Source organism: Phalaenopsis equestris, unplaced genomic scaffold (genome assembly GCF_001263595.1).
Source record: "Phalaenopsis equestris unplaced genomic scaffold, ASM126359v1 Scaffold000513, whole genome shotgun sequence".
In the NCBI taxonomy this organism is placed as follows: Eukaryota; Viridiplantae; Streptophyta; class Magnoliopsida; order Asparagales; family Orchidaceae; genus Phalaenopsis; species Phalaenopsis equestris.
Genome location: NW_018164953.1, coordinates 352,485 through 369,868, shown reverse-complemented (window position 1 = coordinate 369,868; position 17,384 = coordinate 352,485). Strand labels below are relative to the sequence as shown.

General features: G+C 35.9%; 1 protein-coding gene across 9 annotated transcripts in view; it reads right to left on the bottom strand.

The window, feature by feature from the left end:
* LOC110028503 overlaps positions 1–17,384 on the bottom strand; it is a 152,193-nt gene that overhangs the window by 118,005 nt on the left and 16,804 nt on the right. For all 9 annotated transcript variants that reach the window (XR_002294429.1, XR_002294428.1, XR_002294431.1 and 6 more), the window contains exons 6-7: positions 14,042–14,400; positions 4,108–4,193 (exon numbers count right to left, since the gene is read on the bottom strand). Coding sequence is in view for 3 of the 9 variants with exons in the window: in XM_020730376.1 (XP_020586035.1) it covers positions 4,108–4,193; positions 14,042–14,400 (445 nt within the window). In the remaining 6 variants the exon portion in view is untranslated. The remainder of the gene's footprint in view (positions 1–4,107; positions 4,194–14,041; positions 14,401–17,384) is intronic.

Below are 17,384 nucleotides of genomic sequence, written 5' to 3'. Positions count from 1 at the left end.
GATGAAGTTAAAATAATAATGAGAAGTCGAGATATATACGAGAAAGCCAAAGTAAAAAAGGGAAGCAACATGCCCAGGTAAGTAAAAGGGGGAAAACCCGATCGAGAAAAATCGGGCAGCATAACGACATAAAAATAGATTTTTTACACCTACAATTTACACAACTATTAAAGTGCACAAGCATATGAATGACAACATCCAGTATTTTCATCAATCTCAAGCATATATGTAACATAGATAAAGAGAAGAGTAAAGAAATTGTGTAAGATGGGAATATGAGCAATGTGAGCCAACTTCTACAAGTGTACAAGCGCAAATTTCATACTCAAGCAGGTATAAACATGGTGTAACTTCACAAGTGCAAAAAAAAATGTTTGTTTTGGCAAGTATAGTTTGATAGACACCTCTTTTGTGCATGAGAAGAGGTGGAGAGTGTGCAAAAATAAAGCTTAGGTGTTATCCATATGAATGGCAATATAAATGCACAAGAAATAAATACATATAACATTTTCCATGAGTGTTTCAAGTAGAGTCATTCCCAAATCCGAAAATTCCATATGATGAAGGTTTCCAAACAAAGCCACATATAAAGCGTTAGCTTGCACATAAAAAGGGCTCCAAAAATCCAAGTATGAGACATATAACTTGCACATGAGAAAAGCTTCAAAAAGCCATGTGTAAAGCCAACCCTTAGCCTACCAAAATACTTAAAAAGCTAAAAGGAACTCTCATATTTTCACATGTAAGGGAAGACTCCCAATGCCATGAATAAAACCCAATACTTTAGCACATGAAAGGTATTCCAAATGTCATGAACACACTTCACATCTTGACATAGAAAGAGGACTTCATAAGCTATATAGATCTTCTTTTTTTTAGGAAGAAAAAGAAATCTCGAAAGCTGCATATTTCGCAAAGCTAACCATATCCATCACATGTGAGCATGAGAAAGAGATTAGAGAGCCATATAAATCATAATGTTGATGTATAAGCAGCATTTCAAAAATTGAGCACACGTATTGAAGCTTAAATGTAGAAAGAGAGCTTCAAATTCTAACTTATATATCATGTGAAAGAGAGTTATATGCCAAATAAGCAATGTTTCAAATTCCTCCCCCCTTTTTATAGCAAAAGGGGGAGGAAGGAGTCACTTGCACTCACCTGGGCAGTGAGCCGAGCTGAGAGAAGCGACAAGAGTGGCGTGGGGGGGATGACGACAGTGGCGTAGCTTTGTCTCAGGGGAGCAGCTCGCGTGGCACGACGTGGAAGAAGACGACAAGGATCGCAGAGGCGTGGGAGGGGAAAGCTGGAGCGTGACTGGAGTAGGTGAAGACAGAGCGCGTGGTGACCGGGAACGACCTTTAGGCAGAGCGACAGACATACGTGGAGGGGACCTCGGGTCGATTTCTCGCGATGAAGGGGAGCGTCAGCTGAGGCGAATGCGGGAGGAAGAGGCGGACGTGGGAGGAAGAGGCGGACGGGCTAGGGCTCGGGGAGTGAACCAGCAAGAAACCGAACAAGCCACAAAAATCCAGCAGCACTTCCAAAAAGGCTCAAGCACACGAGATGAACAAATCAAAGAAGATTTTAAGAGAAGAAATTTTGGCAGCACTTCTCCTTTTTTTCTCAATTTTCGGCCAGCCCTAAGATTCCGCCAGCCCTAAGATCTCCCCGAAATGGGGTTTTTATAGCAAGAGAGGGAGGAGGAAGAACACCATCGCTCACCTGGGCGGTGAGCCGAGCCAAGAGAAGCGACAAACCTCGCGTGAGGAGGTGACGCCGAGAATCGCAGAGGCGTGGGAGGGTAAAGCCGGAGCGCGCTTTTCGCAGGGCGGCAGGCGTACGAGGAGGGGACCTCGGCCGAAGCTTCACGAGGAAGAGGGCTCTGTCGGTTCGGCTAGGGTTCGCGATTTAGGAGGGCTTGGGCCGACCTCGCGAACGGGAAGAAAGGGCGATCGAGCCGTGCGGTTTAGGGATTTAGGTTTAAAGAAAACAAAAAAAAAACGGAATTATATATATATATATATATATATATATCAAATTTCATGTGATTTATCCATGTGCGGCGCCCTAAAAAAAAAAATGGGTGTCCTCCCTAGGTAATTTTGACATTCCGGACGCTTCGGCGCAATTTATTTCTCCGTCAGAGGTCGCTTTGACGAATTCACCGATTTGCGTGTCAATTTTCTCGTGTCGAAAGTATGGCAATATGGATGTCCTTTCCTACTAAAATTGGTATCCCGGACGCGTTGGTGCAGTCTAATTTATTGTCGGAGGTCATCCGGAGAAGTTCGCACTTTCACCCGTCCTTTGGGCTTAAATTAAGTCCGATTTTGTGCAATTTTGTGAACTTTGTGCATCTAGCGTGTGTATGTGACGAAAGAGAGTCGTGACGATGTCTTACTAAGGCTTGAAGTCCTATTTGGAACATTTCCCTTGAATCTTCGCAAAATAGCTCATAACCGCTCATTTATAAGACGATGGTCTTATGTCAAAAATGCTAGACATCAAAGGAAAATAGGAAGTGGTTGGAATTTCTAGAAGGGTGAGTCTCAATTCTAGTTTTCTAAGATGGTCAATAGAAACTCCTAGAGCTAGAACATATGCACTAAGGAGGAGAAGAGAAAACCTCACAAAAATGAGGTCAACAAACACGAACACACTTTTTTAGCTCAAAATATAAACGAGCCGAACACGCTCGCTCGTGTTCGGCTCATTTACACCCCTACATTTACATGCCTTGACTAGGAGTACCAGAAATTGACATTCCTTGTGTGCTGGCAAGAAGTGTCGGTGTGAATTTGGAATCAAAGCTTACAATTAAAAAACTTAGTAATAAATTGAAGAATTCATAAAATTATTCCACCAAAAAAATTAAGGCGAGATTTTAGTGCAAAATGGATAATTCATTTCAAGATAACAAAACTCTGCTGCTCTTATTAAAGTTATGAAAAGAAATCACACATTTTTTTAATCATTCAGCAAAATATTTGAATTTAGGAAGTCCAATTCGACAAGTAGATCTACAGTTATTTGTTGTGAAAGCCCGCCTGGGGCAAGCTGCTGTAAGTTTTAAAGTGAAATAAAAATATAAGATGAATAAAATCTTCGCGGCAGATTCTTTGACAGGATGGCGGTAGGTTTTCATGCAACTGATTTCTTGTTACATCAGTAGCATATGACATTCTAATTACAGAAAGAATCAAATATAGAAATAAGCACCTACATTGACTTGGAAGTATCGTAATTAAGCCAATCATGGCCCATGTTTAATGCCTATTCCTAGCCATGGCCAGCCCACTCCAAGCTACCTATTGGCCATCAATTCAATAGATGACAACCAAAACTACAGAACTAGCATTTAAACAATAGAGAAAAAGGAAGATTTACATACATACCACTTAATTCTTATGTATTTACATAACTATCACCAAAACTTCATTTTTTACATATATCCCACCCTAACTATGCATGAAAAGGTGTATTTCACTTTTTAAGAGTTATAATAGTGATATTTCTGATGTAATATAAAATATTTGGCAAGTATAAATGTAAAAGGTAAATTTTAAGTGTTAGATATGTAAATACAAAGGAATTAGGTGGTATTTATGTAAATGCTCCTACAAAATAAAAAGTTTATATTTTCTTAGGTTGGATTTAAACAATCAAAGCAAGCTACATCGATCGAGGTGGAAGAATTTCTTGGGCATTCACTTTAAGTAACATAATTCAATTGAAGCACTGAAATATATTTTCTGAACTCAATATGTCTGGCCCAAACGATGAATTATTTGAATTTTTAACTAGCCAACGAACAAATTTCCCAAGCATGCCAGGGTGGCATACTAGCAAAATTGAGAAGACTAGAACTATTGTGCAAAGTCCACAATTCCATGCTGAAATCTGCCAACGTAAAAAAGCGAAAATTACAGAAACCTATATTTCTTACATGCAAGAGTACAACATACACTTCTCAAATAATATGTAAGGTTTAAGACAATAGAAGTGCATCATGTAGTGAAAAACCCAAAACTTATTAGATAAAATAAAATTCTTTTCTAAGCAATATAATAGAAAGAAACAGATAACGCTAAACTTTCACATTACCATCAACCGATCAAACTTTGAAATTATCTTCTTGTAATAGCTTGATGAAAGAATACTTGTACCAACTCCATGCTTCACTTGATATCCTGGAAAAGTATACGATAAAAGATAGCATAACTAACAATCATGGAAGAGATGGGGAAGAAACTGCTAAATGAGAAGCAGTGCAAAGTAGAACAGAGCATTACCAATTAATGTTTGATTTAATGGAAAAAGAACATAAATAAGAAAAAAAAAATAACATTTCTCCTTCAAATAGAAACCAGATTCCGTGAATTAAGAAATTCTTTCAAGTATGCACAGTAGATGAAGCACAAGACAAATAAACTGGATCAGCTAAAGCAGGAAAACAATCTTTGTGAGAATTCTCTAAAATAAATTTAATAGCTGGATGCCATCCTTCACCATGCATTCAGTTGAAACTCTCTTCCTCAAAAACTTCAAAAAAAACTAATTTAAGTTGATTGAAAATGCTTAAATGCTTCACAGGTTCATAATTAATAGTTGAAACAATAGATTCTATGGCTATTCAGAACATAATTAAACAAAGACTATCAATATCAGAATATCTGGTGCAGCAGCGAAATTTCAGATATGGAGTTCTCAGTAAAACTAAGAGAAATCAGATCTTAAAGCTATTCCCATGGGAGAAACATAAAGAAGAGGCAATCGCAAACAGAATTATTCTAATCTGCTCATGAAAAGTTGGCAGGCAAACAGCAAAAAAATACTATGCAAGATAATTTGGAGCATATCTATCATCCATCAACACACAAGGTGTGTCATTCATCAACAGCAGACGCTACCACCATTATCATTTAATGCCACCGCATCCCTCATTGACACAGTTCTGTCCCTCACAAACATAAGCATCCCTCATCAATATCAAATCGTCTATACCTTTTCATGCATATATTTCAAGGTCAAACTCATTGCTCGCTCCCTCTAATACAGCTTCATCATCTGCTCCTTAGCCAATCATGTCACTCTACTTCAGGCGGTGTTGTCACTCATCTCATAGTCGGCCAATGTACACGCTCCTCCTCAAATAACTTCACTACTCATTCCGTAGCTAGCTGCCTCATTTGTGCATCAGTATGCAGTATTATATCTTAAGCTAATGACATTGTTCACAACTCCACAAATAACCCTAACAATTGCTCATAATTTAGCCACATCACTCATGTTATTCCATCAGTGCATGTTGTTTACATAGACAACAAAGCTTCATTAACAAATCAACCAAGGTGACTCTTTCAAGCATAAATCACTCTAAAAGAAAAGGAATTGTCGGGCATCCATTAAAATATTAAGCTCATCACTTCCTAAAAGAGTAAAATCTCTCAAACACAAAAAATTGAGGCAATCATATGAAGTAATGTCGAGAAAAATAAGGTAGATAAACTTAACTTCAATTTGATAATTATACGTCATGTTACATAGGCAGCAGTCACAAGAGGATGCCCATGTTGACGTTCAAGGCACAATATTGGTTGAAGAGGCATGACTACTATCTTCCCTTCAATGCTTCATGCATATAGGAGGAACTTAATTTAAAAAAAAAAGAAAAAAAAAGTTACTAGAGGATTTCATTTCTACATTTCTATGCCTCCTTCGCGATCCCTATAAGACTTTTCACCCCTTTGCTAAGTCATAATCTCAACCTTAAAGAATAAGGCCAATTTGACTTGGAACAAACTTTCATGATTCCAAATAAGGGTTGCATGCAATTGCGCTGCACTCAAAACGAATTTAATCAACCCTCAGTGGATTCATTTAAATTCATCCCAAATAAGCTAAGGTTATTAAACACGATTCTAACCAATAATCTTAGAAGATAGTCAAAGTTCTTGAAGAATTCAATTCGACTTTTTTAATATTAACAAGGTTATCATGTGAGGGTTACAACCAACAAATCGAACAGATAATCAAAACCCTCAATGGCCCACTTCTAGCTTTTCTAATATGGACTATGGTGATCATATAAAATATCCATCAACAATTCTGGAGAATGGATAAAATCCTTAGCAGACTCCAGCCAACAATCCTGGGAAATAGTTAAAATACTAGATGGATTTGTCCGCCCTAGGCAAGGCTATGTGACTTTCTCTGGGAATCATGGCCATGCAACAAATCAACAAGCTCAAAGAGGACTTGTTTCTCTCAATTAGCAAACATTACACCACATAAAAGTTGCACGAAAAACTAAAAAGCTCTTCTCAAATTATGACACTTTTTCTTTATAAAAAAAAGCTAAAAAATGTGCCCCGAGATAAAATTCCCATTTTCAAGTTAAAAAATCAATTTTCAAGCCAACCTCAACAAGTGATTTGCTACAAAACTCACCACAATTCAACCAATTGTCAAACCTAAAGTAGGGCTCTTCTTCTTCAAATCAGTTTTCAATGCATATTGCCATATAATTCAATTAATTGTTTGAAGACAAGGCATTATCCTACAAGCTCGAGAATTCAATCAAAACAATTAGCCCATGACAGAGACCCAAATAAAATAAATAAATAACCTAATTTTCTAAGCAAAAACTGGAGGTTTTCATCAGAAAAAATTAACTAAATCATGTTGACACATTAACAACTCATCTAAAAGTTTTTAGAGGGTTCAAAGGCTTTTACAAGGCCATAAAACTAAAGAAGTGTCATCACTTCATACACAAATCAATAATCCAGATGGTCAAGTCCCATGCACTATGGCTTATTGCTCAATTCTCCCACGGCGTGGATGACATCTCTCATTGTAAAGTGTAAGGTTCCATAACCCATCCTTTAACAAGCATTATTTCCCTAACTTAAATCTCCACCTGCAAGTTCTTACCGACAAACTAGAATAGGGGCCTTTTATAGCATGATCAAAAAGGATCTCTAACAAGTTGTACGGTGAAGGATGGCAAAACCCAATGACAATTATCACGGCCACATGAAAATAATTTGGTTCATGACATTGAGGGGAAATCCATGCTAACACCCAAGTAGAGTTGATACCAGAGTAAACAGAAATAACAATAGAAAAATCAAATATTATTATTAATAAAGTCAATATGCAATTACAACTAATACACTTGAGAGGAAAATAACAATGGACTCAACAACCCAACTCAAATTAGCATGGATCTCGGGGTGGTGGTGATCGGCATACGGTTGGAAGGTGGCAGAGTTGTGGACGAGATGGTCAGCTAGCAGAAAACAGCAATGTAGAGGTTCCCCGGGTTATAGACAGCAAGCATGCAGTGGATAACAATGTGGAACAGCTGTCCTTGATGATGGCGGCAAGTGGTAAGGGTGTAGGGCGCAGATTTTGTAGACGGCTGAGCATGCAAAGGGAAGGAGCAAAGGCTGGGGAGGCCGGGACATGCAGGGACAGCAGTACAATTGCAGAAGGGGACAGTAGTGGTGGCCGGAACAGCCCCAAAGCTGCAGGAAGAAAAGGTCTGGATGGCTGGAACATTTGGCAAACAGCTGGGAACGGCTATTCAAATTGTCAATAGCGAGGGGGAATGACGAAGGCAACAATGGGAGATGTAGGGGACTGCATGACAGCAAGAAGGTGAATGTCTGGCGTCAAAACCCGGCAAAGGGAATGGAATTAATCAAGACGGGAGAAGACGGTCGGAAAGTGAAAATTATGTTTTTTATTATTCTACAATTATTATTCACAATTTAAATTAATAAAATAAAAAGTTTTCTTTCATATTGTTGTTTGCTCCTTCTGTATACATTCCCTCCTCTTGTATTTATTTTATTCAAAAGTATAAAACCTCAAAAAATGTTAAAACAACATAATGAGTTATCTAAAAATAACTTAAGAGCAATCATACTTCAAAACTACAATAACTCAAGAAAGAAAAACAATATTCGTGATGGTATGCACAGTAACTGCTCCCCGCTCTTCCTCAATTACAAGCACGAGCAAAAGCCCCCTCGACATTCCTTTTGGCTTTGTATTATTCGCACGATACACATTATTTCCTATCGTTCCCTTTCGTTCAGTTCCTGTGGAAATCTCGTTTTCGTCTCTCCATCAGAATCGCCAACCGCCACCGTGTTCGCAATACACCTCCTAGCGATAAGAAGGCAATAAAATGCTTCAAATGAAAACTTATATGCACTCATTCACACTAACTTTCAAGATGTGTAAATGGCTTCATCACTATATAAATTCTTAAGATAATATTCAATTTGAATATAAATATCTCAAGATTTAAACAAAGCTTTCAAGATGCACTCTTTTCGGCCCTTCGATTTAATTCATGTTTAAATCTGCATAAATTGCATGAAGTCACCAAATGTTCTAGCAAAAATAGCTCAAACACATGAATTAAATGTCTACATATGCTCTAAACAACGTATTGAATGCTCAAATACTAGGTTTGAGAATATTGCACAACGCTTATAGGACAAAGTTGTAGGTCTTAATAACCTAGCCTGATCCCCCTCTTTGTAAGGACTAAAGTTGACGAGTCTAGTGAGCCCTAATAAATGTCCAAATCATGAAATAAGAATTTATAAATTCAAATCACCAACGAAGTCTATTTCTTCTCCTTGTAAGGACGGGATTCAACGTTACTCATATCCGAAGGCTACCGGGAACGAGAAAAACACAAAAAAAGATGCAAACGCCAAAACGAAAGTGAGAGGAAGAACATGAATACTTAGAATGGCGAGAGATGGAAATTCATACCCTGGGATTACACCCCAAAACCCTAAATCGTGAACTACAGTCTTCCCAGATGTCCCTAGGCTTGCCTGCGTGCGACATGGCTACAGTATCCGAGTCAAATTTTTAACAGGATTCGCCTGCCAAGTCATTGAAGTGAGGGAGAGGTGATCGCGAGAAAGAAAATAGGGTGAGGGGAGGAAACTGAAACTTTAGAAGCACTATTTGATCGATCGAAGGAAATAAAAGACGTGAAAGGCGGTGGGGAAGAATAGTAACAGAGGATTAGAGAGAAGGAATAAATTAAGTTTGATTAAAGTTAATTAAACTGAAAACTTTCATATTTTATATGTCTCAATTAATTCATACTTTAAATATAGTGTTTTACAGAGAATTGATCGATTTCATGCGTAGAATTTAATAAAATTACTTCGATCAAATTCCGAAAGAAGAAAATTTTGGTTACTTTTCAATTGATTCGACTTTACCTGATATTATGAAATTTGAGCGTTATATTATCTAATTGAGCCAGCTGCACTCCTTTTTTGTGCAATTCACTCTGACAAGTTTTTAATCGATCGATTTCATGCGTAGAATTTAATAAAATTACTTCGATCAAATTCCGAAAGATGAAAATTTTGATTACTTTTCAATTGATTCGACTTTACCTGATATTATGAAATTTGAGCGTTATATTATCTAATTGAGCCAGTTGCACTCCTTTTTTGTGCAATTCACTCTGACAAGTTTTTAATTTCTTGAAGCCATTACAATTTTCACAAATATTCACTCAAAAATTCATTTTCAACAAATAATTGTTCACAAAGAGAAAATTTTCTATACAAAAGGAGGTATAATAATCATTTTCTAATGACCCGAAATTTGAACTACAAATCAAGTCAAAACTGTTTATTTCTAACCAACTGTAAAAAGTTAGGTTAATTGCCTCTATTGAACCCACTTTTTCAAGATCAACAAGAGATAAAATTAATCTACTAATATATGACAATTCTAGTGGTAGCCTCCACTGGTTATTGGTTGTTTTGATCCTAAGGAGTTGTAAGATTTTTCAAGCCTGGGGGAGCTCCAAAAAAAGAAAAAATCCTATGAGTGGCCATCAAGAAGTATAAAATTGTCCGTGTTCAAAGTAAACTAGAGCCAAAGAAAAATCCCAAGTGCAATTTTCATCCAAAAGTTAATAGTACTTTCTAAGCTCTGGGAGCTTGAATCATAAAAGACTTACATTGTAGTATTGCTTATTTAGCAGTCATCTCTCTCACACTGTGGTCATGATCATCTAAAAACATAAATTGTTACCTCTCTTATGTCATAATCACATCTCTCAAAATTGATATTACAATCTTGTTTTTGTTGTAGTCATGGTGATCACCATCACTAGACTCTTGATGCAAACTTGCTTATGCACAACTATCTCTTTCTAACTTGTGTCACAACTTCAAGTACACTGCAGTACTTATGTTGCTACCTCACTTATGTTATAGACATCTTCACTTTCAAACACAAGTCACAACCTAGCTTGTATTATAATCAACTCCTCCAAAACATATGTTGCAATCCAATTTGTGTTGTAGCCATGTACCTCAAGACATGCACAGCAATCTCACTTATAGTGCACCCATCTCCTTCAAGAATTGCATCGCAACCGCCTTTCCACAGTAGTCGCCTCCTTTAAAACATGCATTATAACCCAAAAGCTCACTCAAGTCGAATGTATCTCCTTCTAGGCTTGCACTACAACCTCACTTGCAATGTAACTATCACCACCTCATAAACTATGTTGAAACCTCACTTTTGTCGTAGTAATTTCCCTTAAGTCTTATTTCACAATCTTGCTTGTGTCATAGCCAACTTCGCTCCATATCTCCATCACAACTTTCACATTCATCATAGCAATCTATGTGCAAGGTCTACACCACAGCGAAGTCTAACAAGATATGCACCATATCCAACCTTATCCAAGATTGGACAACAATCATCTTAACTAAGATTATATTACAAACACCACCAATTATATGGTAGTCTTATTATCATAAACATTTACAATGTTCACAAACAGCACAAGTAGAGGCCTACAATATTTTGTAATTGGTCAAGAGCTACGTGCAGTAAAATCTCTCTAGTTCCTTGAATTAACCACTCTTATTTGTTTAAGTGGTATCTTATCCTGATTTTTTACAAAAAATAATTATTGCTCAAGTAGACCAATTCCCACATTTTTTTACTCCAAGAATTTTTCACAAAAAAAAAAAAAAAAACTTGTATCCCACTTGATTTTATATTTGATTATTAGTGTGTTGTCGCAAATATCTAAGGCAATTGAAGTTTACCATACATAAAGACTCAACTTCACGAGTGCAACAATTATATAGAATAAATAATTTGTATTTTACAAATAACCATAAGATTGGTTAACACCTTGGTTAGATTCTACCGATAATGCATTGTTAATAGTCAAATAAGGAGAATTCTAACAAAATAGTAATCAAAATACAAAAAAGCCCAAATTCATATGTCATTTCATTTAGTGTGGGCAAGCTCGAGCCCATAAAACACAAACTCAAGATCAACTTAAACTTATCAAGCTCATCTCAAGTAATGCTAAGCTATAGGTATTCACAATTCAATGATCTGATTGTGATATGAATCAATATTGGCTCATTAATTTTGACTTGAGTGACAATCAACTAAAAGAAGATTCAACTCAAATAAATTTTTTATCTTATATAGCCCTATTTGGGGTGGTTGTTTCACTGCTTCTCGCTTTATAAAGCACCTGAGGGTGCATTTGGGGAGCTCTATTTGTCGGGCTTTAGGAAAATCACGTCGTAGAAACCATGTTTTCCAGAACTTGGTGGAGGTCCTCGGTTCTATGGTCTCGCCCGCGCTTGAATTTGATTTTATGTTGTTGCCCTCAATCAAATCGAGTATTTACCCACATTATACCCGATTTACCCTTCTCCCTATTCGATCTTCTCTTCGATCTCCTTCATTGCTTAGGGTTTCCTTTCGCTGGTTGAATCTCCTTCATGTATGTTTTGTTGTCTTCGATTATCTTCTATATCTTTGTGATTCTTTTTTATGCGTTTAGATTTATTTGATATATGGCTTTGCTCCTCATAGGATTTTCTTAATGTGATCATCTATGGGCTCGATTCAATTTGTTTTCAGGATTGTATTAAGTGCATTCAGTGCTATGTCCTTGGAATTTTTGGATCGATTCATTGTTTCGAAATTTTTTGGGCTTGCTATGTTTTTGGTGGGAGTTCGGTGGTTTTGGTTAAAGGTGGTGTTTCATTTTTTATGCGTAAAGATGAAAGTTTAGGAGTGGGATTCGTAAATTCCTAAGAATTGTGTGATATGCATGTAGTATCTATATTCGACAAAGGCAAAATAGTCTTTCTTTCAGAAACAACTGCAGCAGATCAATTCAAAACTGAATTATCCAAACATACTGCAGCTGATTCTTCAGGCAACTTTTCATTGAAAGTGTGCATTTTGCATTAAAAGGTAAATCAAGATACAAAATGTTATACAAATCTATGCCCTCCGGGCATTACAAAAGTATGCTCCATCATGTTCTAAAAGGGAAAAAGGAGCATGTGTGCTACATATAGACTTAGAGAAAAAAACTATCTGAAAGGCATGCTTAGCAAAAAAAAATGAGCAGCGCTGTTACAAAAACATGCAACAAAATGAAATAAAACCTCTCTAAAATAAAAAAGGAAGCCTATATCACTGCAACTTCTGTTGGAAGCAGCTTCGCAGTTGCTTCTTCAAAAAGCTGCAGCTATCCCAAATTGACCTTAAGAAGAGTTTTAATCCAACAACAGACATAAATCCATGCATATATGAATTCATACATAAACATAATAGATTGAAATTTGAAATATATATATATATATATATATGAGCATAAATAGAAATTTAAATCCATTCATGAACATATCCCTGTATGCATTCATAACTACATGCGATTGGTCTTCATGACTTCATCCAATCTAGAGTTAGTTAAGTAAATTTCAATCATCACTTATTCCAAAGTTCGATTTGAACCGAGCATGGCTTGCTAGTCAATTTGTCGAGTTTAATTTGATATAGATCGAGGCCAAAGCCAGTACTGTTTTCAGTATTTAAAAAAAAAATAACAGGGCTCAGATTAGTGGTGGCTGTGGCTGGGAGATTTGTCTTCTAGGACACCTAGTCAACTAATTTCCGAACCACTCAGAATTTGCATGATTTCCTCCAAGAAAAAAAAAAGTTCTAAAGAAAATGTAATGAAAGGTTCTTTGATTGCTTAACCCCATGAAAGAATATACTTATAACCAAGCCCAACCTACTAGACTGCACATGTGATTCCAGGAAAACACTTAATATATGCACAAGACACAAAATGGCATCGATTTCAGTCTTGTTACAGAAGACATTGTACTTTTAATTCTGAGGATATCAAGATAGCCAATAAATTAACCATATTATTTATACAACCACTAGCCTGCATATGGTAAAAGAAAACTAAAATTAAAAAATACCAACAAAGAGTACTACCAGGGTAAAACTTATGTGATAAGATCAACATTTCATAGATTCTTTTCAGTCATTTTAATAGGGTTTCAAATACAAAAGGCCGTCCTCATATTTGGATAATCAAAAGATTAGCCATATTATTTGTATACCGTCAAAATTACTGCAAAGGCAAAAAGAATCTTTGTCATGGGTCGGGATTCGGAAACCTCCAACAAATACATCTTATAAACCTACAATAAAAAAATCAAAGGATAATCCCACAAGAAAGGCAGTCCGCCCATAAACAGCTATAGTTTCGTCCTCTTTTTTTTCGGGCAGGGTTAGCGCTTGAACCTAGCGCCTTATACTTTTTCACTTTGTTTCCAACTAATGTGTTATGCATTTAAGCACATTTTACATACGACAATTGCCCCATACCTCCCTACATTTTCATATTAATTATTGTTGCACAACAAGAATGTCAACCCTTAGTGCATTTTCTAAGCTCTACTAGTAATGCACAGAACGAAGCAAGCTAATGATCAACAATTAACCTAAAATTCAAAAAGTTAAAACCTCTTAATCAATGCTCAACGAGAACCACAACAATAGCAAAGAAAAAGGTAAAAACCTTATAAATAAAGTGTTCAATTATAAGAGAAGATCATATATTACAAAATCTTGGAAGATAAAAAACTCAGAGAAATTACAAACATCACAAAATCGTTAGGGCTATTACCAGCTTGTTGGTTAATGAACATTTGCAGCCCAAAATTTGACAAATCAGCTACATCAAGCTGGTCTGAAAAGACAACCTCAGAAACAACACCGGATCCCAGTGGAACAACAACAGCTGCCAGATTGTCCATGCTTCCTCTTTCAAAAGCATTATTTACAATTGAATCAGCACAAGAATGTGATAGTCCATGTACACACCAAGGTATAGTACTGGATCTTAAGTTGTCATCCCATAAAACCTTACAGACATCTTGTGTGGTCATTTTCTCAAAGATTCCATCAGATGCGATAACCAGACAAGTGTCATTTTCACTTATAGATTGCCAATCTGTCACTTCCGGAATGGATATGACACCGTATCTACACTTATTCAAGATAAAAAATAAAACTTTCATTAAAAAATTTTTGGTTGGAAGGCATAATATGAACTATACCCAAAATAGCTTGGAAATTGATAAATCTGATGAAAATATAAAAAATGGAGTACAAGGACATTGAACAGGATAATCAGAACCATATAATGAATATTTTGATAAATTAAAAAAAATATAAAGTTAGCAACTATGATAATGTTAAACAAACTCACACAAAAGCAATAAAAAAGAAGGATATTTTAATATAACAATTTCCAAATAGTTCAAAAGACATTTAGTATGCACACTACTGCTAAAAATAACAAAAGTTAACATTTTGCCCTGCCTAACATATACGTACTAGCTGTAAGCATGTAAGAGAGACCTGCCCCAACAAGCACCCTCCCTCAGACCATTCATATGATCTTCACATACGACATGACCAAATTTTGCCCAATCACCGCAATCTTCCTTTCCTATGCCTTCTACCTGTTTTTACTTCTTCTCATTCTTCAATAAACACTAACAAAAACCCCATCCATTGCAGCCACTATTTTTTTCATTTGCATCTCTGTCTCTGCCTTCTGTTCTAATGCAGCCTATCTAGTATGTTGAGAATTTCTGTAGATCAGCTACTACCTCACTTATATGTTAATCAAGACTTTGTTTACACTATGACTCATTCAGAAAAATAATAAGATGTTTCAAATATATTTTCATTTTGTTAGTGTCATTAATTTTATTTGTAGTGGTGCTATAGAACTTTAAAGTTTGAGGTCGTTTAATAAAAGAATCTTTCATGGTCCATTGTATGAGACTTGGATTATTAAATAAGATGAGCTTTAAAGCTACTCCCATGGGCATTAAGGATTCCACCATTTTGGCGATTTAAGGACCCATCACTTGTTTAGACACTTTGAGAATTCAGCATTAACATTTAGAGGATTTCCTATGTATATTCCTAGTAGTCCTCTTTTTTCTCTTTTATATTAAACAATAACGGAAAAAAAGGTGCTACAGTAAAATTCTTTAATTGAATCAGAAGTTAGTAGGGTCGTCATCGCATCTGGGATCCAAATTCATGAAACCAGGGGTTGTATTTTTTTTCATCTTTGTTTTAACGTATAAGTAAATGATCATATACATTCTGATAGGATGAGCTATTTGAGGTAAGTTAATACTTAATTTTATTGTAGTCTATGCTCATGTAATATCAAGTGCATGCCTTGGTTAATTTCAAAAATAGATAATCTAATAACCAATATTTTTTTACTAGATGAAAAGGAAAAGCTTTTTACAAAGATTATAAAATGATTTCAAGAGAGTTTGATCACACTACAAAGTAGAAGTTATGGATTTATATCTTAAAAGAATAATAACTAAGAAAAAAATTATTACCTCACAACCAAGTCCTGGAAATTGAAAAGCGAAAAAAATATTAAACTTTCAAAATATGTAGTCACATGTTACAATGGAGGAAAAGTAAACTTATTTAATTGATCTAAACCTAATTGAGAAAAGATGATTAGTTCCACTAAGAGATTCATGCATAAATTTCAAGAGAGATCATAAATAAATCATGCACTGGTGAGGAACACTAGTACTGGAGTGAGGAGTTACAAAAAATTATTAAGTGTCGGTGATAAAAAGTTGGGGTGTGGTGAGTCGCCCGTAGAAAACTGTTGGTCGCCGGAATTGAAATTTTGTCGCCCGCTTCGGAATGACGTTTTAATTTAGATATAGATTTAAGTTTAGAAAAATATGAAATCAAACTGACCCCATAATTTTCACAGTTTAAATAAAAGAGCACTCTACCTCAAACCCTGTATCTATCCCGAGGGATAAACACAAGACTTGAGGATGAGTCTCGATCAAATAAACTAAGTAATATATGATGTCCGTTTGGTCTGCGAAACTGTTTTAATTACCGACAAATTTTCTTATTTAATATGAAAAATTAAATAGGGTTTATTTTAAGTTGGGTTTGGAAAAGCTTCTTATAAGGGCAAGCCCCTATAGTTAATTACATCTTAAATGACCGAAGTTACTTAAGAATACTCTCGATAAAAATCAGGAAAAATTATCTTAAAGATTTCAAAATAAGAGGTGTGAAAAGGGAATGACTCAAATTTGGAACATTTATTACAGAATCCAAAGGAATAACTAGGGGATGTCACAGATCCAAAGGAGATCCTCGGTGACTTCCCAGTCTATTCTATGGTTTGACTTCAGTTTCGAGGAGAAATATTCAAGTATTTTATTCTGTCAATTTTATCTAATTAGGGCTTACATTCGTGTGAAACGATCACACAAATAGCCTGGAAGATATGAGGATTTAGGTCGTAACGAACGACAAACTCAGAATCCTAAAACGAGTTATGACTTAGATCGTACAGCAGAGCTATACAAATGCCTAAAGAAAATGTTGAAGATTTATATTGCGCTAGGCAAACAACCTCGAAATCCTATGGATTTTTGTTTTAATTTTTGGGAAAGGAATGGTTTAGTTGGGGAAGACATGTTCTGCTGTTGAAGATAGTTGTGCTGCCCACCGCGTTAATTTCAAACTCCTTGTCGTGACAAGTTTAAGTTTTTTAGGGTGTCAGGTTATAATGTCAAATTCAACGGCCCTATGGTTGTAGTCATTTAGATATTTTATAGGGAACACGTTGAAGTTGTATAGTGTATAGCATAACATTAGAATATGTAGTACAAAAGAAGCAGTAGAGTTTGCAGTAGAGAGAACAGTACAACATGCGGGGTAAAGAAAAAATAAAAAAATGCAGCAGGTAGGTGATTTGCAAGAAAGTAACATGCTATAAACATAAAACAAACATGCATACCTAGAGGTTTGCTGTTCTTTAGGTGTAATTGATGCAACAGGTAAAAACTACAAGCAACAAAACTTGAGGAAACAATGCTTTATATAAACGAAAACAAAAAATAAAGAAACATCGTCCAGAAATCTCGAGAAAGATTCCAGAAATCTCT